Source organism: Scyliorhinus torazame, chromosome 1, assembly GCF_047496885.1.
Source record: "Scyliorhinus torazame isolate Kashiwa2021f chromosome 1, sScyTor2.1, whole genome shotgun sequence".
Classification (NCBI taxonomy): Eukaryota; Metazoa; Chordata; class Chondrichthyes; order Carcharhiniformes; family Scyliorhinidae; genus Scyliorhinus; species Scyliorhinus torazame.
The window spans coordinates 368,305,158-368,322,168 of NC_092707.1; the positions used below are offsets into that span (position 1 = coordinate 368,305,158).

At 48.3% G+C, this 17,011-nt stretch overlaps 1 protein-coding gene across 2 annotated transcripts in view; it reads left to right on the plus strand.

Annotated features, from left to right (window-relative positions):
- The window catches only part of LOC140426504 (CAP-Gly domain-containing linker protein 4), a 628,408-nt gene that overhangs the window by 338,563 nt on the left and 272,834 nt on the right, over nt 1-17,011 (plus strand). For both annotated transcript variants that reach the window (XM_072511376.1, XM_072511367.1), the window contains one exon: nt 11,180-11,338. In XM_072511376.1, coding sequence (XP_072367477.1) covers nt 11,180-11,338 — 159 coding nt within the window. The remainder of the gene's footprint in view (nt 1-11,179; nt 11,339-17,011) is intronic.

Sequence of the window (17,011 nt, forward strand, 5' to 3'; positions counted from 1 at the left end):
CCCTCTGGTTCAGATGCAACCCGTCCTGCTTGTACAGGTCCCACCTTCCCCAGTTTGCGCTCCAACTATCCAAATACCTGAAACCCTCCCTCCTACACCATTCCTGCAGCCACGAGTTCAACTGCACTCTCTCCCTATTCCTAGCCTCGCTATCACGTGGCACCGGCAACAAACCCGAAATGACAACTCTGTCTGTCCTGGCTTTTAACCTCCAGCCTAACTCCCTAAACTCGTTTATTACCCCAACACCCCTTTTCCTACCTACGTCGTTGGTACCAATGTGCACCACGACTTCTGGCTGCTCCCCCTCTCCCTTAAGGTTCCTAAAGACACGATCCGAGACATCCCTGGCCCTGGCACCCGGGAGACAACATACCTTCCGAGAGTCTCGCTCGCGACCACAGAATCTCCTATCTATTCCCCTAACCATTGAATCTCCTATTACTATTGCTTTTCTATTCTCCCCTCTTCCCTTCTGAGCCCCAGAGCCAGACTCAGTGCCAGAGACCTGGCCGCTAGGGCCTTCCCCTGGTAGGTCATCCCCCCCAACAGCATCCAAAATGGTATACTTGTTTTGAAAGGGAACGGCCATGAGGGATCCCTGCACTGTCGGCCTGTTTGTTTTCTTTCCCCTGACTGTAACCCAGCTACTCTTGGTTACCTCCCTGTAACTCTCCTCTATAACCCCCTCTGCCTCCCGGATGATTCATCCAGCTCCAGCTCCAGTTCCCTAACATGGTCTCTGAGGAGCTGGCGTTGGGTGCACTTCCCGCAGGTATAGTCAGCGGGGACACCGGTGGTATCACTCACCACCCACATCCTACAGGAGGAGCATGTAATAGGCTCCTTTTGGGTCCATGCGCGGATTTGAGTGCCTTTGATGGGTAATGTGTGCATAACATCTAATGCTAGCACAACCTCATCCGCTACTGGTGGGGACGGGGGACTTACAGGCAGTGGGAGTAGGCTAAGGGCATCTGCGTGTGCAATTTGCGTGCCTGGATGATAGTTAAATGTGTATTCGTATGCCACCAACATCAAAAGCCCACTGTTGAATCCTGTCCGAGACTATCAACGGTATCAATTTATCCTCCTTGACTAGGCCGAACAGGGGCTTATGGTTAGTGATTACAATAAAATGATGCCTGTAGATGTACTGAAAGGTGCCCTATCCCTGTAACCCTACCCAATCTTTGGACACTAAGGGCCAATTTAGCATGGCCAATCAACCTAACCTGCGCACATATTTGGACTGTGGGAGGAAACTGGAGCACACGGACGAAGCCCACGTAGACACGACGAGAATGTGCAAACTTCACACAGTCACCCGATGTTGGAATCAAACCCGAGGCGCTGTGAAGCAGCAGTGCTAACCAACTATGCCACCATGCCGCTCATACTGCCAAAATCCTATTGCCACTCAGATTTTACAGGTGACAGGAGAGGTCTACGACCAACATGTTTCTTGACAGGATAACCCTGTGGACTGCTAGCAGTGAAAGGGTGCGCACAGTAGGAAGTCTTACAACACCAGGCTAAAGTGCAACAGGTTTGTTTTGATGTCACTAGCTTTCGGAGCGCTGCTCCTCCCTCAGGTGAATGAAGAGGTATGTTCCAGAAACATATATATAGACAGATTCAAAGATGCCAGACAATGCTTGGAATGCGAGCATTAGCAGGTGATTAAATCTTTACAAATCCAGAGATGGGATAACCCCAGGTTAAAGAGGTGTGAATTGTGTCAAGCCAGGACAGTTGGTAGGATTTCGCAGGCCAGATGGTGGGGGATGAATGTGATGCGACATGAATCCCAGGTCCCGGTTGAGTCCGCACTCATGTGTGCGGAACTTGGCTATAAGCTTCTGCTCGGCGATTCTGCGTTGTCGTGCGTCCTGAAGAGTCCTGAAGGCCGCCTTGGAGAATGCTTACCCGGAGATCAGAGGCTGAATGCCCTTGACTGCTGAAGTGTTCCCTGACTGGAAGGGACTCAACCGGGACCTGGGATTCATGTCGCATTACATTCATCCCCCACCATCTGGCCTGCGAAATCCTACCAACTGTCCTGGCTTGACACAATTCACACCTCTTTAACCTGTGGTTATCCCATCTCTGGATCTGTAAAGATTTAATCACCTGCTAATGCTCGCATTCCAAGCATTGTCTGGTTATGTGGAGAAAGCAGGATTAGACTATTGAGTTGGATGATCAGCCATGATCGTGATAAATGGCGGAGCAGGCTCGAAGGGCCAAAAGTCCTCCTCCTGCTCCTATCTTCTATGTATCTATGTACATAGAAGCAAGGATCTCATGTGTTTGTTCAGCTATAAGTGATTAGCACAAGGGTACACTGGACTTATGCAATTCAAATTTCAAAAACATGTGTCAAATTAGCTAGAACAGCCCCTGGTGCATACTGGACATGCCAATGCTAACACATGGCTAAAAGTGGCTTGAAGCTCTGCGTGTGCCATTTTCTGACTAGCAGGGCCCCAGAACCAAATTTTGCAGCTGACACGGAAAGTGTTACTGACTTGGAAATACCAGGTAACTTTAGACCTATGGTTCCCAAAGCGCCCCACCATTGTGGTTTTCCTCATGTCATGCATTGGAGGATAGCCAATGTAACCCCACTTATTAAAACAGAAGGGAGAGAGAAAACAGAGAATTATAGATCAGTTAGCCTGATATAGGTGGTGGGAAAAATGCTGGAATCAATTATTAAGGATGAAATATCTGAGCATTTGGAAAGCGGGACAGAATCGGCCCAAGTCAGCATGGATTTACTTAAGGAAAATCATGCTTGACAAACCTTCTGGAATTTTTTGAGGATGTGACCAGTAGAGTGGACAGGGGTGAACCAGTGGATGTTGTGTATCTGGGGCGAGAATCGCCGGGGGCTGGCGTGAATCTGGCACCGGAGATTCGGTGGGGGCGGGAATCCCGCCGCGCCGGTTGGCGGGCCACCCCCCCGCGATTCTCCGGCCCGGATGGGCCGAAGTCCCGCTGCTAGAATGCCTGTCCCGCCGGCGTGGATTGAAACACCTACCTTACCGGCGGGACAAGGCGGCGGGCTCCGGGGTGCTGGGGGGGAGCGCGGGGCGATCTGGCGCCGGGGGGGTGCCCCACGGTGGCCTGGCCCGCGATCGGGGCGCACCGATCCGCGGGCGGGCCTGTGCCGTGGGGGCACTCTTTTCCTTATGCCTTTGCCACAGTCTCCACCATGGCGGAGGCGGAAGAGACTCCCTCCACAGCGTATGTGCGTGGATGCCGTGAGCGGCCGCTAACGCTCCCGCGCATGTGCCGCCCGGAGATGTCATTTCCTCGCCAGCTGGCGGGGCACCAAAGGCCTTTCCGCCAGCTGGCAGGGCGGAAATTAGTCTGGCGCGGGCCTAGCCCCTCAAGGTTGTGGCTCGGCCCCCCAAGATGCGGAGGATTCCGCACCTTTGGGGCGGCGCGATGCCCTACTGATTTGTGCCGTTTTTGGCATCGGTCAGCGGACATCGTGCCGATACTGGAGAATTTCACCCCTGGTCTTTCAAAAGGCTTTTGACAAGATTCCACACAAGAGATTAGTGAGCAAAATTAAAGCTCATAGTATTGGGAGTAATTCATTGATGTGGATAGAGAACCAGTTGCCAGACAGGAAGCAGAGAGCGTGAATAAATAGGTCCTTTTCAGAGTGGCAGGCACTGACTAGTGGGGTACTGCACGGTTCAGTGTTGGAACCTCAGCTGTTCACAATATACATTAATGATTTGCATGAAGGAATTGCATGCAGTATCTCCAAATTTTCAGACGACACGAAGCGGGCTGACTGTGTGTGCTGTGAGGAGGATGCAAAGAGGCTGCAGGTTGGCTTGGACAGGCTGGCTGAGTTGGCAAATACTGGGCAAATGTAATATAACGTGGGTAAATGTGGGCAAAAACAGGAAGGCAGATTATTATCTGAATGGTGGCAGTTTAGGAAAAGGGGAAGTACTATGAGACCTGAGTGTCATGGTGGAACAGTCGCTGAAGGTTGGCATGCAGGTATAGCAGGCAGTGAGGAAAGCTAATGGCATGCTGGCCTTCATAGAGAGAGGATTTGAGTATAGATGTAGAGACGGCTTGCTACAGTTATACAGGTCCTTGGTGAGGCCACACCTTGAGTATTATGTGCATTTTTGGTCTCCTAGTTTGAGGAAGTACATTCTTGCTATTGAGGGTGTCCAGCAAAGGTTCACCAGCCTAATTCCCGGGATGGCAGGACTGACATATGACGAAAGACTGGATAGACTGGGCTTGTACTCACTGGAGTTTAGTAGAATGAGAGGGGATCTCACAGAAACATATAAAATCCTGATGGGACTGGACAGGTTAGATGTGGGAAGAATATCTAGAACTAGGGGTCACAGTCTAAGAATAAGGGGTAAGCCATTCAGGACTGAGATGAGGAAGAACTGAGTTGTGAACTTGTGGAATTCTATACCACAGAAAGCTGTTGGAGCCAGTTCATTGGATATAATCAAATGGGAACTGGACGTGGCCCTTGCGGCTAAAGGGATCAAGGGGTATGGAGAGAAAGTGGGAGTGAGAGTGGGACACTAAATTTGCATGATCAGCCATGATCATGTTGAATGGTGGTGCAAGCTCAAAGGGCCAAATGGCCTGCTCCTGCACCTATTTTCTATGTTTAAATGCCTTGGCTTATTGTACACTGACAGAGATTGCTAGTTTTGATTAGTCAATTTCTCTATTATCGTTCTTCAACTTGACTTCCAGGAAGGTCAAAGGTGAACTAGGGTGATCTTGGTCTTTTGCACTCAGTAATTCCTATGTCGAAGGACTTCCGGGTGCGGCGATGACCAGCTAAGTCGCACGTTTCGGCAGCTCCCGTTGGAACGGACTTTTGGGCTCTTGATAAGAGCCCCAACGGCATTTTTAAATGGCCAAAATCACTGTGCGGTGAAATAGATGGGAATCCCCCCAGATATTGATGGAAAAAGGAGAGGATAGCGGCAGGATTGCAGTGGATCCTTCGGAGCAGCGGCAAGGAAGGGAAGCTCGAAGCAAGATGGCGTCGGAAGGTGGCCGTTCGATATGGGGCCCGGAGCAACAAGAGTTCCTGCGGCGCTGTGTGGAAGAGCTGAAGAAGGACGTGTTGGCCCCGATGCTACAGGCGATTGAAGGGCTAAAGGAGGCGCAGAGGACCTAGGAGCTGGAGCTTCGGGTCGTGAAGGCAAAGGCTGCTGAAAATGAAGATGAAATTCAGGGCCTGGTGGTGAAAACAGAGACGCACGAGGCGCAGCACAAGAGGTGTATGGAGAGGTTGGAAGCCCTGGTGAATAATTTGAGGAGGAAGAATCTAAGAGTCTTGGGTTTTCCCAAGGGCGCAGAGGGGGCGGACGTCGGGGCATATGTGAGCACGATGCTTCACTCGCTAATGGGATCGGAGGCCCCGACGGGCCCTTTCGAGGTGGAGGGAGCTTATCGAGTTATGGCGCGAAGACCAAGGGCAGGAGAAATACCTCGAGCCATAGTGGTGAGGTTTCACCGCTATAATGACAGAGAGATGGTCCTAAGATGGGCGAAGAAAACCCGGAGCTGCAGGTGGGAGAACGCGGTGATCCGCGTATACCAGGATTGGAGTGTGGAGGTGGCGAGAAGGAGGGCAATACTTTCAATCGGGCTAAGGCGGTGCTTCACAAAAAGAAGGTGAAATTTGGAATGCTGCAACCGGCGAGACTGTGGGTCACATACCAAGGGAAGCACCACTACTTTGAGACGGCAGAAGAGGCGTGGACATTCATAGTGGACGAGAAGCTGGAATAGTCTGGCAAGAGAAAGAGCTTCTGGGACAAAGTGGTGGGGTGACTATGTGGGACGAGGAAGGGGGGGGGATGATTTTTCAATTGTTAACTCTTTAATCCTGTAAATTTTCTCTCTTCCCCTCGTTTGGGGTGGGGGGGGGAGTATGAGGAACTGTGGGCGCCGGTGGGTAGGAAAGCGGGGCTGAGTGGGAAACACGGGCCTCGTTCCCGCGCTATGATGATTATGGCGGGAACAGGGACGCAGGAAGGTGGGGGCCTCGTACAGTGAGAGGCCGAGGGCAAACGGGGAAGCCGAGGTCAGCCAGAGTTCGCTGACTTCTGGGAGCAACATGGGGGGTGTAATTACGCTAGAGGGGGATCTAGCGGAGGGGGGGGGGGAGGGAGCTAACTGGTTTGCTGCTGCTAAGGGGAAGGGGGAGCTGTTATGGGGCGGGGTGGTCGAGGCGGGAGGGCACCGTCGGTGGGATATACTGGTACGTGGGAACCGGGTGAGGAGCTGGGGTAAAAAAGGGGATGGCTAGTCGACAAGGTGGGGGGTAAAGAGCCCCCCAACCCGGTTGATCACGTGGAACGTGCGAGGGCTGAAATGGCCGATTAAAAGGACGCGGGTACTCGCACACCTAAAAAAATTAAAGGCAGATGTGGTTATGTTGCAGGAGACGCACCTGAAATTGACAGATCAGGTCAGACTACGTAAAGGATGGGTGGGACAGGTGTTTCATTCGGGTTTGGATGCGAAGAATAGGGGGGTGGCTATTTTAGTGGGGAAACGGGTACTGTTTGAGGCAAAGACCATAGTGGCGGACAGTGGGGGTAGATACGTGATGGTGAGTGGCAGACTGCAAGGGGAGGCGGTGGTTCTAGTGAACGTGTACGCCCCGAACTGGGATGATGCAAACTTCATGAGGCGTATGTTGGGGCGTATCCCGGACCTGGAGGCGGGAAAGTTGGTAATGGGGGGAGATTTCAATACAGTGCTTGATCCAGGGCTGGACCGGTCGAGGTCCAGGACCGGGAGGAGGCCGGCAGCGGCCAAGGTGCTTAAGGACTTCATGGAGCAGATGGGAGGAGTAGACCCTTGGAGATTTATCAGACCTAGGAGTAAGGAATTCTCATTCTTCTCCCATGTTCACAAGGTATATTCACGGATAGACTTTTTTGTCCTGGGAAGGGCACTGATTCCGAAGGTGACAGGGACTGAGTACACGGCCATAGCCATCTCGGACCACGCTCCACACTTGGTAGATCTGGAGGTAGGAGAGGAAAAGGAACAGCACCCACTCTGGAGAATGGATATGGGCCTGTTGGCGGATGAGGGGATATGTCTAAGGGTCAAGTGGTGTATCGAAAGGTACTTGGAGCTTAATGACAATGGAGAGGTTCAGGTGGGAGTGGTCTGGGAGGCGTTGAAGGCGGTGGTCAGAGGGGAACTGATATCCATAAGGGCACATAAAGGGAAGCAAGAGAGTAAAGAAAGGGAGCGATTGCTGAGAGAACTTCTGAGGGTGGACAGAAGTATGCAGAGGCACCGGAGGAGGGACTGTACAGGGAAAGACAAAGGTTACATGTGGAATTTGACCTGCTGACCACGGGTAAGGCAGAGGCACAGTGGAGGAGGGCACAGGGAGTGCAGTATGAGTATGGAGAGAAGGCGAGTCGGTTACTGGCCCAACAATTGAGGAAGAGGGGAGCGGCGAGGGAGATAGGTGGGGTGAGGGATGAGGAGGGAGAGATGGAACGGGGAGCGGAGAGAGTGAATGGGGTGTTTAAGAGAGGTTGTATAAGGCTCAGCACCCGGAAGGGAAGGAGGGAATGATGCATTTCCTGGACCAGCTGGAATTCCCGAAGGTGGAGGGGCAGGAGAGGGCGGGACTGGGAGCACAGATTGATGTAGAGGAGGTGGTAAAGGGGATTGGGAGCATGCAGGCGGGAAAGGCCCCGGGACCGGATGGTTTCCCGGTGGAATTCTATAGGAAATATATAGACCTACTGGCCCCGCTTTTGACGAGAACCTTTAATGAGGCCAGGGAAAGGGGGAAGTTGCCCCCGACTATGTTGGAGGCGTCAATATTGTTACTTTTGAAGAAGGATAAAGACCCGCTGCAGTGTGGGTCCTACAGGCCCATTTCCCTTTTGAATGTAGATGCTAAGCTCCTGGCCAAGGTAATGGCGACGAGGATAGAGGATTGTGTCCCGGGGGTGGTCCATGAGGATCAAACTGGGTTCGTTAAGGGGAGACAGCTGAACACGAACATACGGAGGCTGCTAGGGGTGATGATGATGCCCCCACCAGAGGGGGAGGCGGAGATAGTGGTGGCGATGGATGCCGAGAAAGCATTTGACAGGGTCGAGTGGGACTACCTGTGGGAAGTGTTGAGGAGATTTGGTTTCGGTGAAGGGTTCATTGGATGGGTACAGCTGCTATATAGGGCCCCGGTGGCAAGTGTGATCACGAACAGGCAGAGGTCTGACTACTTCTGTCTTTATAGAGGGACGAGGCAGGGGTGTCCCCTGTCTCCGTTACTGTTTGCATTTGTAATTGAGCCCCTGGCCATAGCACTGAGGGGCTCCAGGAAGTGGAGGGGAGTACTCAGGGGAGGAGAAGAACACCGGGTATCATTGTATGCAGATGATTTACTGCTGTATGTTGCGGACCCGGTGGAGGGGATGCCTGAGATAATGCAGACGCTTGGGGAGTTTGGGGAATTCTCGGGGTACAAATTGAACATGGGGAAGAGTGAGTTATTTGTGGTACATCCGGGGGAGCATAGCAGGGGAATAGAGGATATACCGCTGAGGAGGGTAACAAGGGATTTCCGGTACTTGGGGATCCAGATAGCCAGGAGTTGGGGAACCTTACATAGGCTTAATTTAACACGATTGGTGGAACAGATGGAGGAGGATTTTAAGAGATGGGACATGGTGCCCCTGTCACTGGTGGGGAGGGTGCAGGCGGTCAAAATGGTAGTCCTACCGAGATTCCTTTTTGTGTTTCAGTGCCTCCCGGTGGTGGTCACGAAGGCTTTTTTCAAGAAGATCGAGAAAAGCGTTATGAGTTTTGTGTGGGCTGGGAAGACCCCGAGAGTGAGGAGGGGGTTCTTGCAGCGTAGCAGGGAGAGGGGGGGACTGGCACTACCGAGCTTAAGTGAGTACTATTGGGCCGCCAATATTTCAATGGTGTGTAAGTGGATGGGCGAAGGGGAGGGAGCGGCGTGGAAGAGATTGGAGATGGCGTCCTGCAAAGGAATCAGCCTACAAGCACTGGTGACGGCACCGCTGCCGTTCTCCCCGAAGAAATACACCACAAGTCCAGTGGTGGTGGCAACACTGAAAATTTGGGGGCAGTGGAGACGGCATAGGGGAATGACGGGAGCCTCGGTGCGGTCCCCGATAAGAAATAATCATAGGTTTGTCCCGGGGAGGATAGATGGGGGATTTGGAGCATGGCAGAGAACTGGGATTGTGCAACTGAGGGATCTGTTCTTGGACGGGACGTTTGCGAGTCTGGGAGCGCTGACAGAAAAATATGGGTTGCCCCAAGGGAATGAATTTCGATACATGCAACTGAGGGGTTTGGCGAGGCAACAGGTGAGGGAATTCCCGCAGCTCCCGACGCAGGAGATTCAAGATAGAGTGATCTCAGGGACATGGGTGGGGGTTGGTAGGGTGTCAGATATATACAGGGAAATGAGAGACGAGGGGGAGAACATGGTGGATGAGCTGAAGGGAAAATGGGAGGAAGAGCTGGGGGAAGAGATTGAAGAGGGGCTGTGGGCAGATGCCCTACGTAGGGTAAACTCTTCGTCCTCGTGCGCCAGGCTTAGCCTGATACAATTTAAGGTTTTGCACAGGGCACATATGACCGGAGCAAGGCTCAGTAAATTTTTCGGGGTAGAGGATAGGTGTGGGAGATGCTCGAGAAGACCAGCAAACCACACCCACATGTTTTGGTCATGCCTGGCACTGCAGGGGTTCTGGGTGGGGGTGGCGAAGGTGCTTTCAAAGGTGGTGGGGGTCCGGGTCGAGCCAGGCTGGGGGCTGGCTATATTCGGGGTTGCAGAAGAGCCGGGAGTGCAGGAGGCGAGAGAGGCTGATGTTTTGGCCTTTGCGTCCCTAGTAGCCCGGCGAAGGATACTGCTTATGTGGAAGGAAGCCAAGCCACCGGGCGTGGAGACCGGGATAAACAACATGGCATGGTTTATAAAACTGGAACAGATAAAGTTTGCACTAAGGGGTTCGGCTCAGGGGTTCACCAGGCGGTGGCAACCGTTCATTAACTACCTCGCAGAATGATAAAGGAAATGGGAAGGTAACAGCAGCAACCCAGGGGGGAGGGGGAGAAGGGGGGGGGGGAGGGCTCAGGTGGGTCCTCAGGGGTGTTTTTGTAAAGATATTGGTACTTGGTTATGTATATTGAATTGCTGATTTTATTATTTGGGAGAGCTATTATTTTTGTTATGGCAGTTGCCATTTAGTTTATATACTATTTATTTATTTGTTAAAATACGGTCACGGTTATTTATATTGTTTTGCTGTTGTATAAAGGGGAAAAACCTTTGTACTGTTTTGTATGGCCGAAAAAGTTGAATAAAATATATTTAAAAAAAAAAGATATGTAACTTTAAGAAATGGAGCTGCTCATGTTACTGGAGTGATGTCAGAGTGTGGGTGGAGCTGAGCTCCACTTCTGCTTTTTAGTTTCAGTTTGAGAAAGAGCTTGGGTGTGTCTTAGTTTTTCAGGGAGCTGCAGCTGAAGTCTGCCATCCAAAGACTATCTTAATCATTTGGTGAATTCAGAATTATAAATGATTTCAGTATTGAATGTGAACCCTAATGTGCTTTTATTTAGAGGTTTGTTAGGTTTTTGGATGTTAAAAGAACAGCATACAGATTATTTAGTGTTGTATTCTTTGGGGGGTGTATTTGATTTACTGGTTGCTAAGGTATTCACTGTTTGTTTTAAAAAGGTCATAGAATAAACATTGTTTTGTTTATAATTAAAAAAAGAAAAAAAAAAGTAATTCCTCTGTCATAAAACATTTCTAAATGAAAATTCATTGAAAAATGAAATCAAAATGAGGGAAGCAAAAATGCCAAGGTACCACAGAGGAAAAAAATGCCCAAAACAGAAAAATAAAAGATGGAAAAGCTCAAGAACAAAATTCTATTTGCACATTCCTTCTCTACAGAAAAATGCTCTTCAATTAATGAAAATTAATTATTGGATTTTATGTAATTTGTATGCTGAAGAATGATTTCACACCTATTGTGCTTAACTTTGATTTCAGTATTTCTGTGACTTTAATTTACCTTGTTCTCTTGTCTCACATTCTTCCTTTCTCTCTATTCAACATATGCTGTCTATCCAGCTTCTCTGCCTGGATCATTCAGCTCCTCATCCTCCTCTACCTCTTCAATAGAGGGCAGACAATCCAGACAAAGGCAGCCACCCACACGGCAATGGAATTTGGCCAACTCAAAGAAGATGGCAACGAAACCAGTACCTGCCATCATGAGGACCACCATGGGTATTTGTTCATATTCATTAAAGTAAACCATGTAACCATTTAATCATTAGACTATTAAAATAACATTTTACAGTCAATTAAATTGTTAAAGCCGACTAAACCAGGACCATAATATGTCAAGTTCAATGGATGTCTGATATGGAAGTGTGATGCATGCAAAGTGAATTAATAGGTGATTATGTGCATCACCTTGGTACTTTCTTTGTGCACCTTTGTATTGTTTAATTGGTGTGGGAAGAGCAGCTGTGGGAATGATACTGCCTAGTCAATGCACAATGATACTGGTCATTATGTAAATAAGTGAGGCAGAATTTATGAACTTCAAATCAATTCCTGGGCAGAAATATGACCAAGCAAACAACTGGCCTTTCCAGAAGCAATAGCTGAGAGGTCCAACCGATTTTCATGGAATATCTCATTTGCATAATATTTGCTTCCCGACCAAAATAGCAGTGTACCTGGAATCCAGTGGAATGGCCCCAGCAAAAGATACATGCTCCTGGTGGGGAATCCCTTTTGAGGGTTGGGGTGCCATGGTTAGAGAAACTCTTGTGGCACACAAGGAAACAAAATTATTTTTTCAAAACCTTATTCTAACCCTGATCTTGGCTCTCCACTCAATTTTAATTGCCCTCCCATTCGATATTCTCCAAGCACGAGGGAGCAAAAATTCACCCCTCTGTCTTCAATCACAAAATCAACTCTGCATCTAAATACTTATGCATTTCGGTGGTTACGACAATCTTTTCAATCTTCAATTGTGACATTGTGTAATTTCATATTATAATGGAATAATGTGGCTAACATCCAGCTATACAATTTTGTAAATTAAACCTGTAATACAGTATTTAAAGCACATTTCATTTTGATAAATTGAAGATATTAATTCTTAATTGCAAAAGATTAAGAGAGTGCATGCAGGGAAATAATTGAATTATTGGTCAGAATTATACATTGTTCAAGTGGGCACGAGCCAAACTCAAAATCAAGTGAGAAAGACTGCAAGGTGGCACAGTGGTTAGCACTGCTGCCTCACGGCGCCAAGGTATGATCCTGGCCCCGGGTCACCACCCGTGTGGAGTTCGCACATTCTCCCTGTGTCTGCGTGGGTCTCACCCCCACAACCCAAAGATATGCAAGGCAGATGGATTGGCTACGCTAAATTGCCCCTTAATTTGGAAAAAAAGAATTGGGGACTTTAAATTTATTTTTAAAAATCATGTGAGAAGACACGGGCACACGTACTGACTCTCAATATGAAATTCAACAACTTCAGATGATTAGCTCTACCCAACCTCAACCCATTTGTTTTCATCCCATTTCATTTTAACTGTCTTTTACCATTTCTTTCTTTCTTGTTTTTCTTAATATATCTTAACCCCCCCCCCATCTTATCCACCTTTCCTTACCCTTTCTCCTTTTTGCTTCCCCCTTCCGCTCCCCCTTGTTCACCCTCTGATGTTAGTTTCTCTGCTGTTTGGCCTTTCACATCTTTTGTTCTCTCTGGGGACTGGCATTAGCATTCTTTCCCCTTGGTTTCTGTGGCCATTAGCACTCGATTTCCCTGGGTTTCTGTGGCTATGACTCATCTTTCATTCTCACTCCACAGTAGAAATATTTCCCACTTTCTCTGTCTGTTAGCTTTGACCAAGTCGTCGGAATCGAAACGTTAGCTCTTTTCTCTCCCTACAGTTGCTGCCAGACCTGCTAAGATTTTCCAGCATTTTCTCTTTCGTTTCAGATTCCAGCATCCGCAGTCATTTGCTTTTATATAATAATAATAATAATTTTTATTAGTGTCAAAAGTACGCTTACATTAACACTGCAATGAAGTTACTGTTCGGGTGCACTGAATGTCCCATTTATCTAATGCATGTCTTTTGGGACTTGTGGGGGTAAACCGGAGCGCGCGGAGCAAACCCACGCAGACATGGGGCGAACTTGCAGACTCTGCACAGACAGTGACCCAAGCTGGGAATCGAACACAGGTCCCTGCCGCGCTGTGAAGCACAGTGCTAACCACTGTGCTACTGGAGGGCAATTAAGATCACGAACAACCTAAGGTTGCCTGTGCATTTCAGCACTCATTACATGGGCAACACGGGCAGGCGGCTAATCCATTTTTTCACATTACTCATCCAAGGGCAGGATAAAGAAAGGGGACAGGTGCATTGGCCTATGAGTTGTTAGGAATTCAAATGAAAGTTTTCTTCATTATTGAGATTTCACACCTTTCCTTGTGGGTTTTGCTTTGTTGGCTTTGTTTTGAGGACTCTTTTGTTTTGTTAACTCTCTTGGACCATTTCTGCCGAGTGCAGCCTTCAGTGAAATGAAATGAAATGAAATTAAAATTGTTTATTGTCACAAGTAGGCTTCAAATGAAGTTACTGTGAAAAGCCCCTAGTCGCCAAATTCCGGCACCTGTTCGGGGAGGCTGGTACGGGAATTGAACCCACGCTGTTGGCCTGCCTTGGTCTGCTTTAAAAGCCAGCTATTTAACCCTGTGCTAAACCAGCCCCTGTGCACAGTACATTGCCACCTACATTTCAACGGATGGAGTTTGTGTACTGTACTAAGGGGGGCAACCTGTTTTGAGGAGAAAAAGAGGGGCAGAAGGGAGAGGCGGCCAGATAGTATCACAGAAACCAGTTGGAGGTGAGGCATGAACACAGGGGATGCAGGGTAAGCAGGGAGAGCAAAGCTAAGGGAGCACAGAAGGTACCAATATCCTATGCCAGAGTGTACAGGCAATAATGCAAATATCTAAACATGTTAGAGGAGGCTCCGCCTCTCTAGGCCACCGTGACATCAATATGCTAGATGATTGGTTCGGCCATCCCTCCAACTGTGTAGGTGGACACCCAATGCCAGTGGCTCTGAAGGTCGATGTGGTCCTCACTTTTTTTGCATCCAATCTTTCTAGTGGTCAGTGGGGGATTTGTGGAGTGTCCCAATCAGTGTCCACAGTTGCGTCAAGCTCTTCACTGCCGCTCTGTTCAGATGGGTTTTCACATTCATTCAGTCTTCTTCCGCGACTGCTTGCTAACAAGTACACTTGTCCACCTAAGACATGTTCTGTGGGTTCTTTAGTGGCCGATAAACCTGATCCTACAGCCACATCTTCGACCGCATACTTGGCAGGTGTTTCCGGGAGGTGGGACTGGCCCTTGGACTCTGGATCGCTGCTATCCCTTTTTCAGGCTCCTTTTCGGGCCTTTTCTTGCCTTTGGGTGACCTCAAAGAACTGTGTCCCTTCAATTGTGTCCACCACCAACCAACATTGGCAGCCATTGTACATCTCCACAATGCACTGCAGTAACTCGCCTGTGATGATATGCCTGTGAATAGTTTTGTACATAGTTAGTAATGCGACCTCCAACCAGCTGGTGGCATCAGACATCGATCACGTGATGCAAAAGACTCGCCAGTTAGTAGTAAGGCGTACAACAGGATAGTTGCACATAGAGTAGCTCCAGGAGAGTTCACTGAACTCATTTAGTAACTTTATCTGTATAGTAATCTGTTTGTTATCTTTCCACGTCTTCATCAATAATTCATAGTTCTAGTTAAACAACTAGATGTTCTGTGTGCATCATTGTAACGGCAAGACCACAGAACACAACATGGTACCAGGGGTGAGGAACATCTATAGATAGCCACAGAAAAGATGGGGCAAAACAGGCCGAAGAACGAAAAAGAGAAGATTCTTCTGTTGATCTGGTGAACCATGGCTATTTGCAACTCAACGCAACAAATGACGGTGAAGTTTGAGATGGAAGGTTTAAAGGCATCCCACCAGCTTCAAGTCTCACTTGACATAAATGAAAACTGGCGCGTTTTCAAACATCAGTTTAAACTCTATGTTTCTGCCCTTGCCCTGCAGGCACAGCCTGATGAGAGGCGCACTGCGTTGCTGCTCACGGTAGCAGGTCCTCAAGCAATCAAAATCTACAATACCTTAGCTTTTGATAGCAAAGAAGAAAGCAAGAGCTATGATGAGGTGATAAAGTACTTCGATCGGAATTGCTCTCCAAGAAAAAAATGAGACATTTGAAAGATACATATTTTGTACGCGTACCCAGAAACCAAGAGAATTTTTTGATAGCTTTGTAATGGACTTGAGGCTGAAGGCCCAGTCCTGCAATTTCAGTAATCTGAAGTCATCGATGATTCGTGACCAAATAGTGTTTGGGGTATCGAATGACAAGCTTCGTGAGAAATTGGAAAAATCTGTCATGCGAGTGAGCTGGCTGCACAGCTAATCAGTACACTCAGTTTGAAACATTTTGTCGCCAATATGGAAGAAGACACCAGCGCCATCAGCAGTGTGACGTAGTTCAATAAAAAACATGGTCTCAATGCAGATGGCCATTTTAAGCGGCAGACCGGGTCCGCCATTTTATGCCTGAAATGTGGCAATCAACATTGTCCACAGCAATGTCCAGCATATGGAAAAGTGTGTTCCAGGTGTGGCCGCACAAATCATTTTACGAAACAATGCTTTTCGCGTCCTACAATGGACCAGTTAAGATCAGTCAACGCAGTTGATGAGATGGCCCTTGAAGAATTATTTTTCATTGATCTGATTTCAACCAAGGACATGATGAGTACGAATATACACAATGAAAAAGTCTTATTCGCCAGTTATACGAGTGATGTTCCGCCTGATACAATCAAAAACAGATGGACAATTCTAGTGATGATGAATGACACATTGATAAAGTGCAAGCTTGATATGGGTATGAGGGCAAACCTCCTCAGCCTGTCCAATTTGCACGCACTGCGAGTATAATCGAAAGTCATCAATCAACCGAGCCTGCTGATAGATTACAGTGGGAATGATATTGAGACACTGGGGGTATGTGAACTCGAAGCATGGGTACACAACAGACATCACATTGTGCCATTTTCCATTGTGGACATGAAACGCAAGTCCACCATGCATGCGGATGCATGTGAGGCCCTGAACCTAGTTGAGCGGCTATACGTCCCAGACAGCGAGCCGACAGAAGATTACTGCCACTCGCAATGCGGGTACAATGGCAAAATTATCCAAATACATGCAAGTTTTAGTGAAAGTGGAGGAAGATCAACCAGATACAGAGATGGGGGATTCAACGGGACTTCAGAGTTCTGGTTAGCGGTCTTCAAAAATGAGGATTTGCGCAATCACATGGTACAGGAACAGAATGAACCTACACTGCAGCACCTACAAGATGTTGCCGTAAAGTTCTCAGATTCGGGACAGCCAATGGGCTTCACTTTGGAGTTTAGGTTTGAACTGAATGAGTACTTCACAAATGAGGTACTCGTAAAAACATGCCAGGTGGTGGAGTCGTGGCCTGAGGGTCAGGCTTCTTTATATTTGCCATCACAGGGTTCAACATCGACTGAAAGAAAGGCAAAAATGACACACTGGAAACCATTAAAATGAAGCAGTCACATAAGTGGCGGGGTACACATAAACGAAAACTGTACTAAATGACTCCTTCTTCAATTTCTTCACTCATCCTGCGGTTCCAGGGTATGGAATGCTAGATGGAAGCTCTGCAGCAAGACGAGCTGTTGACTTGAAAATATGTCAGTTCCTGCATGAACACATAATTCCACGAGCAGTGTTGTACTTCATGGATGACGATGATGATGCTGACTATGATGACGACTATTATGACG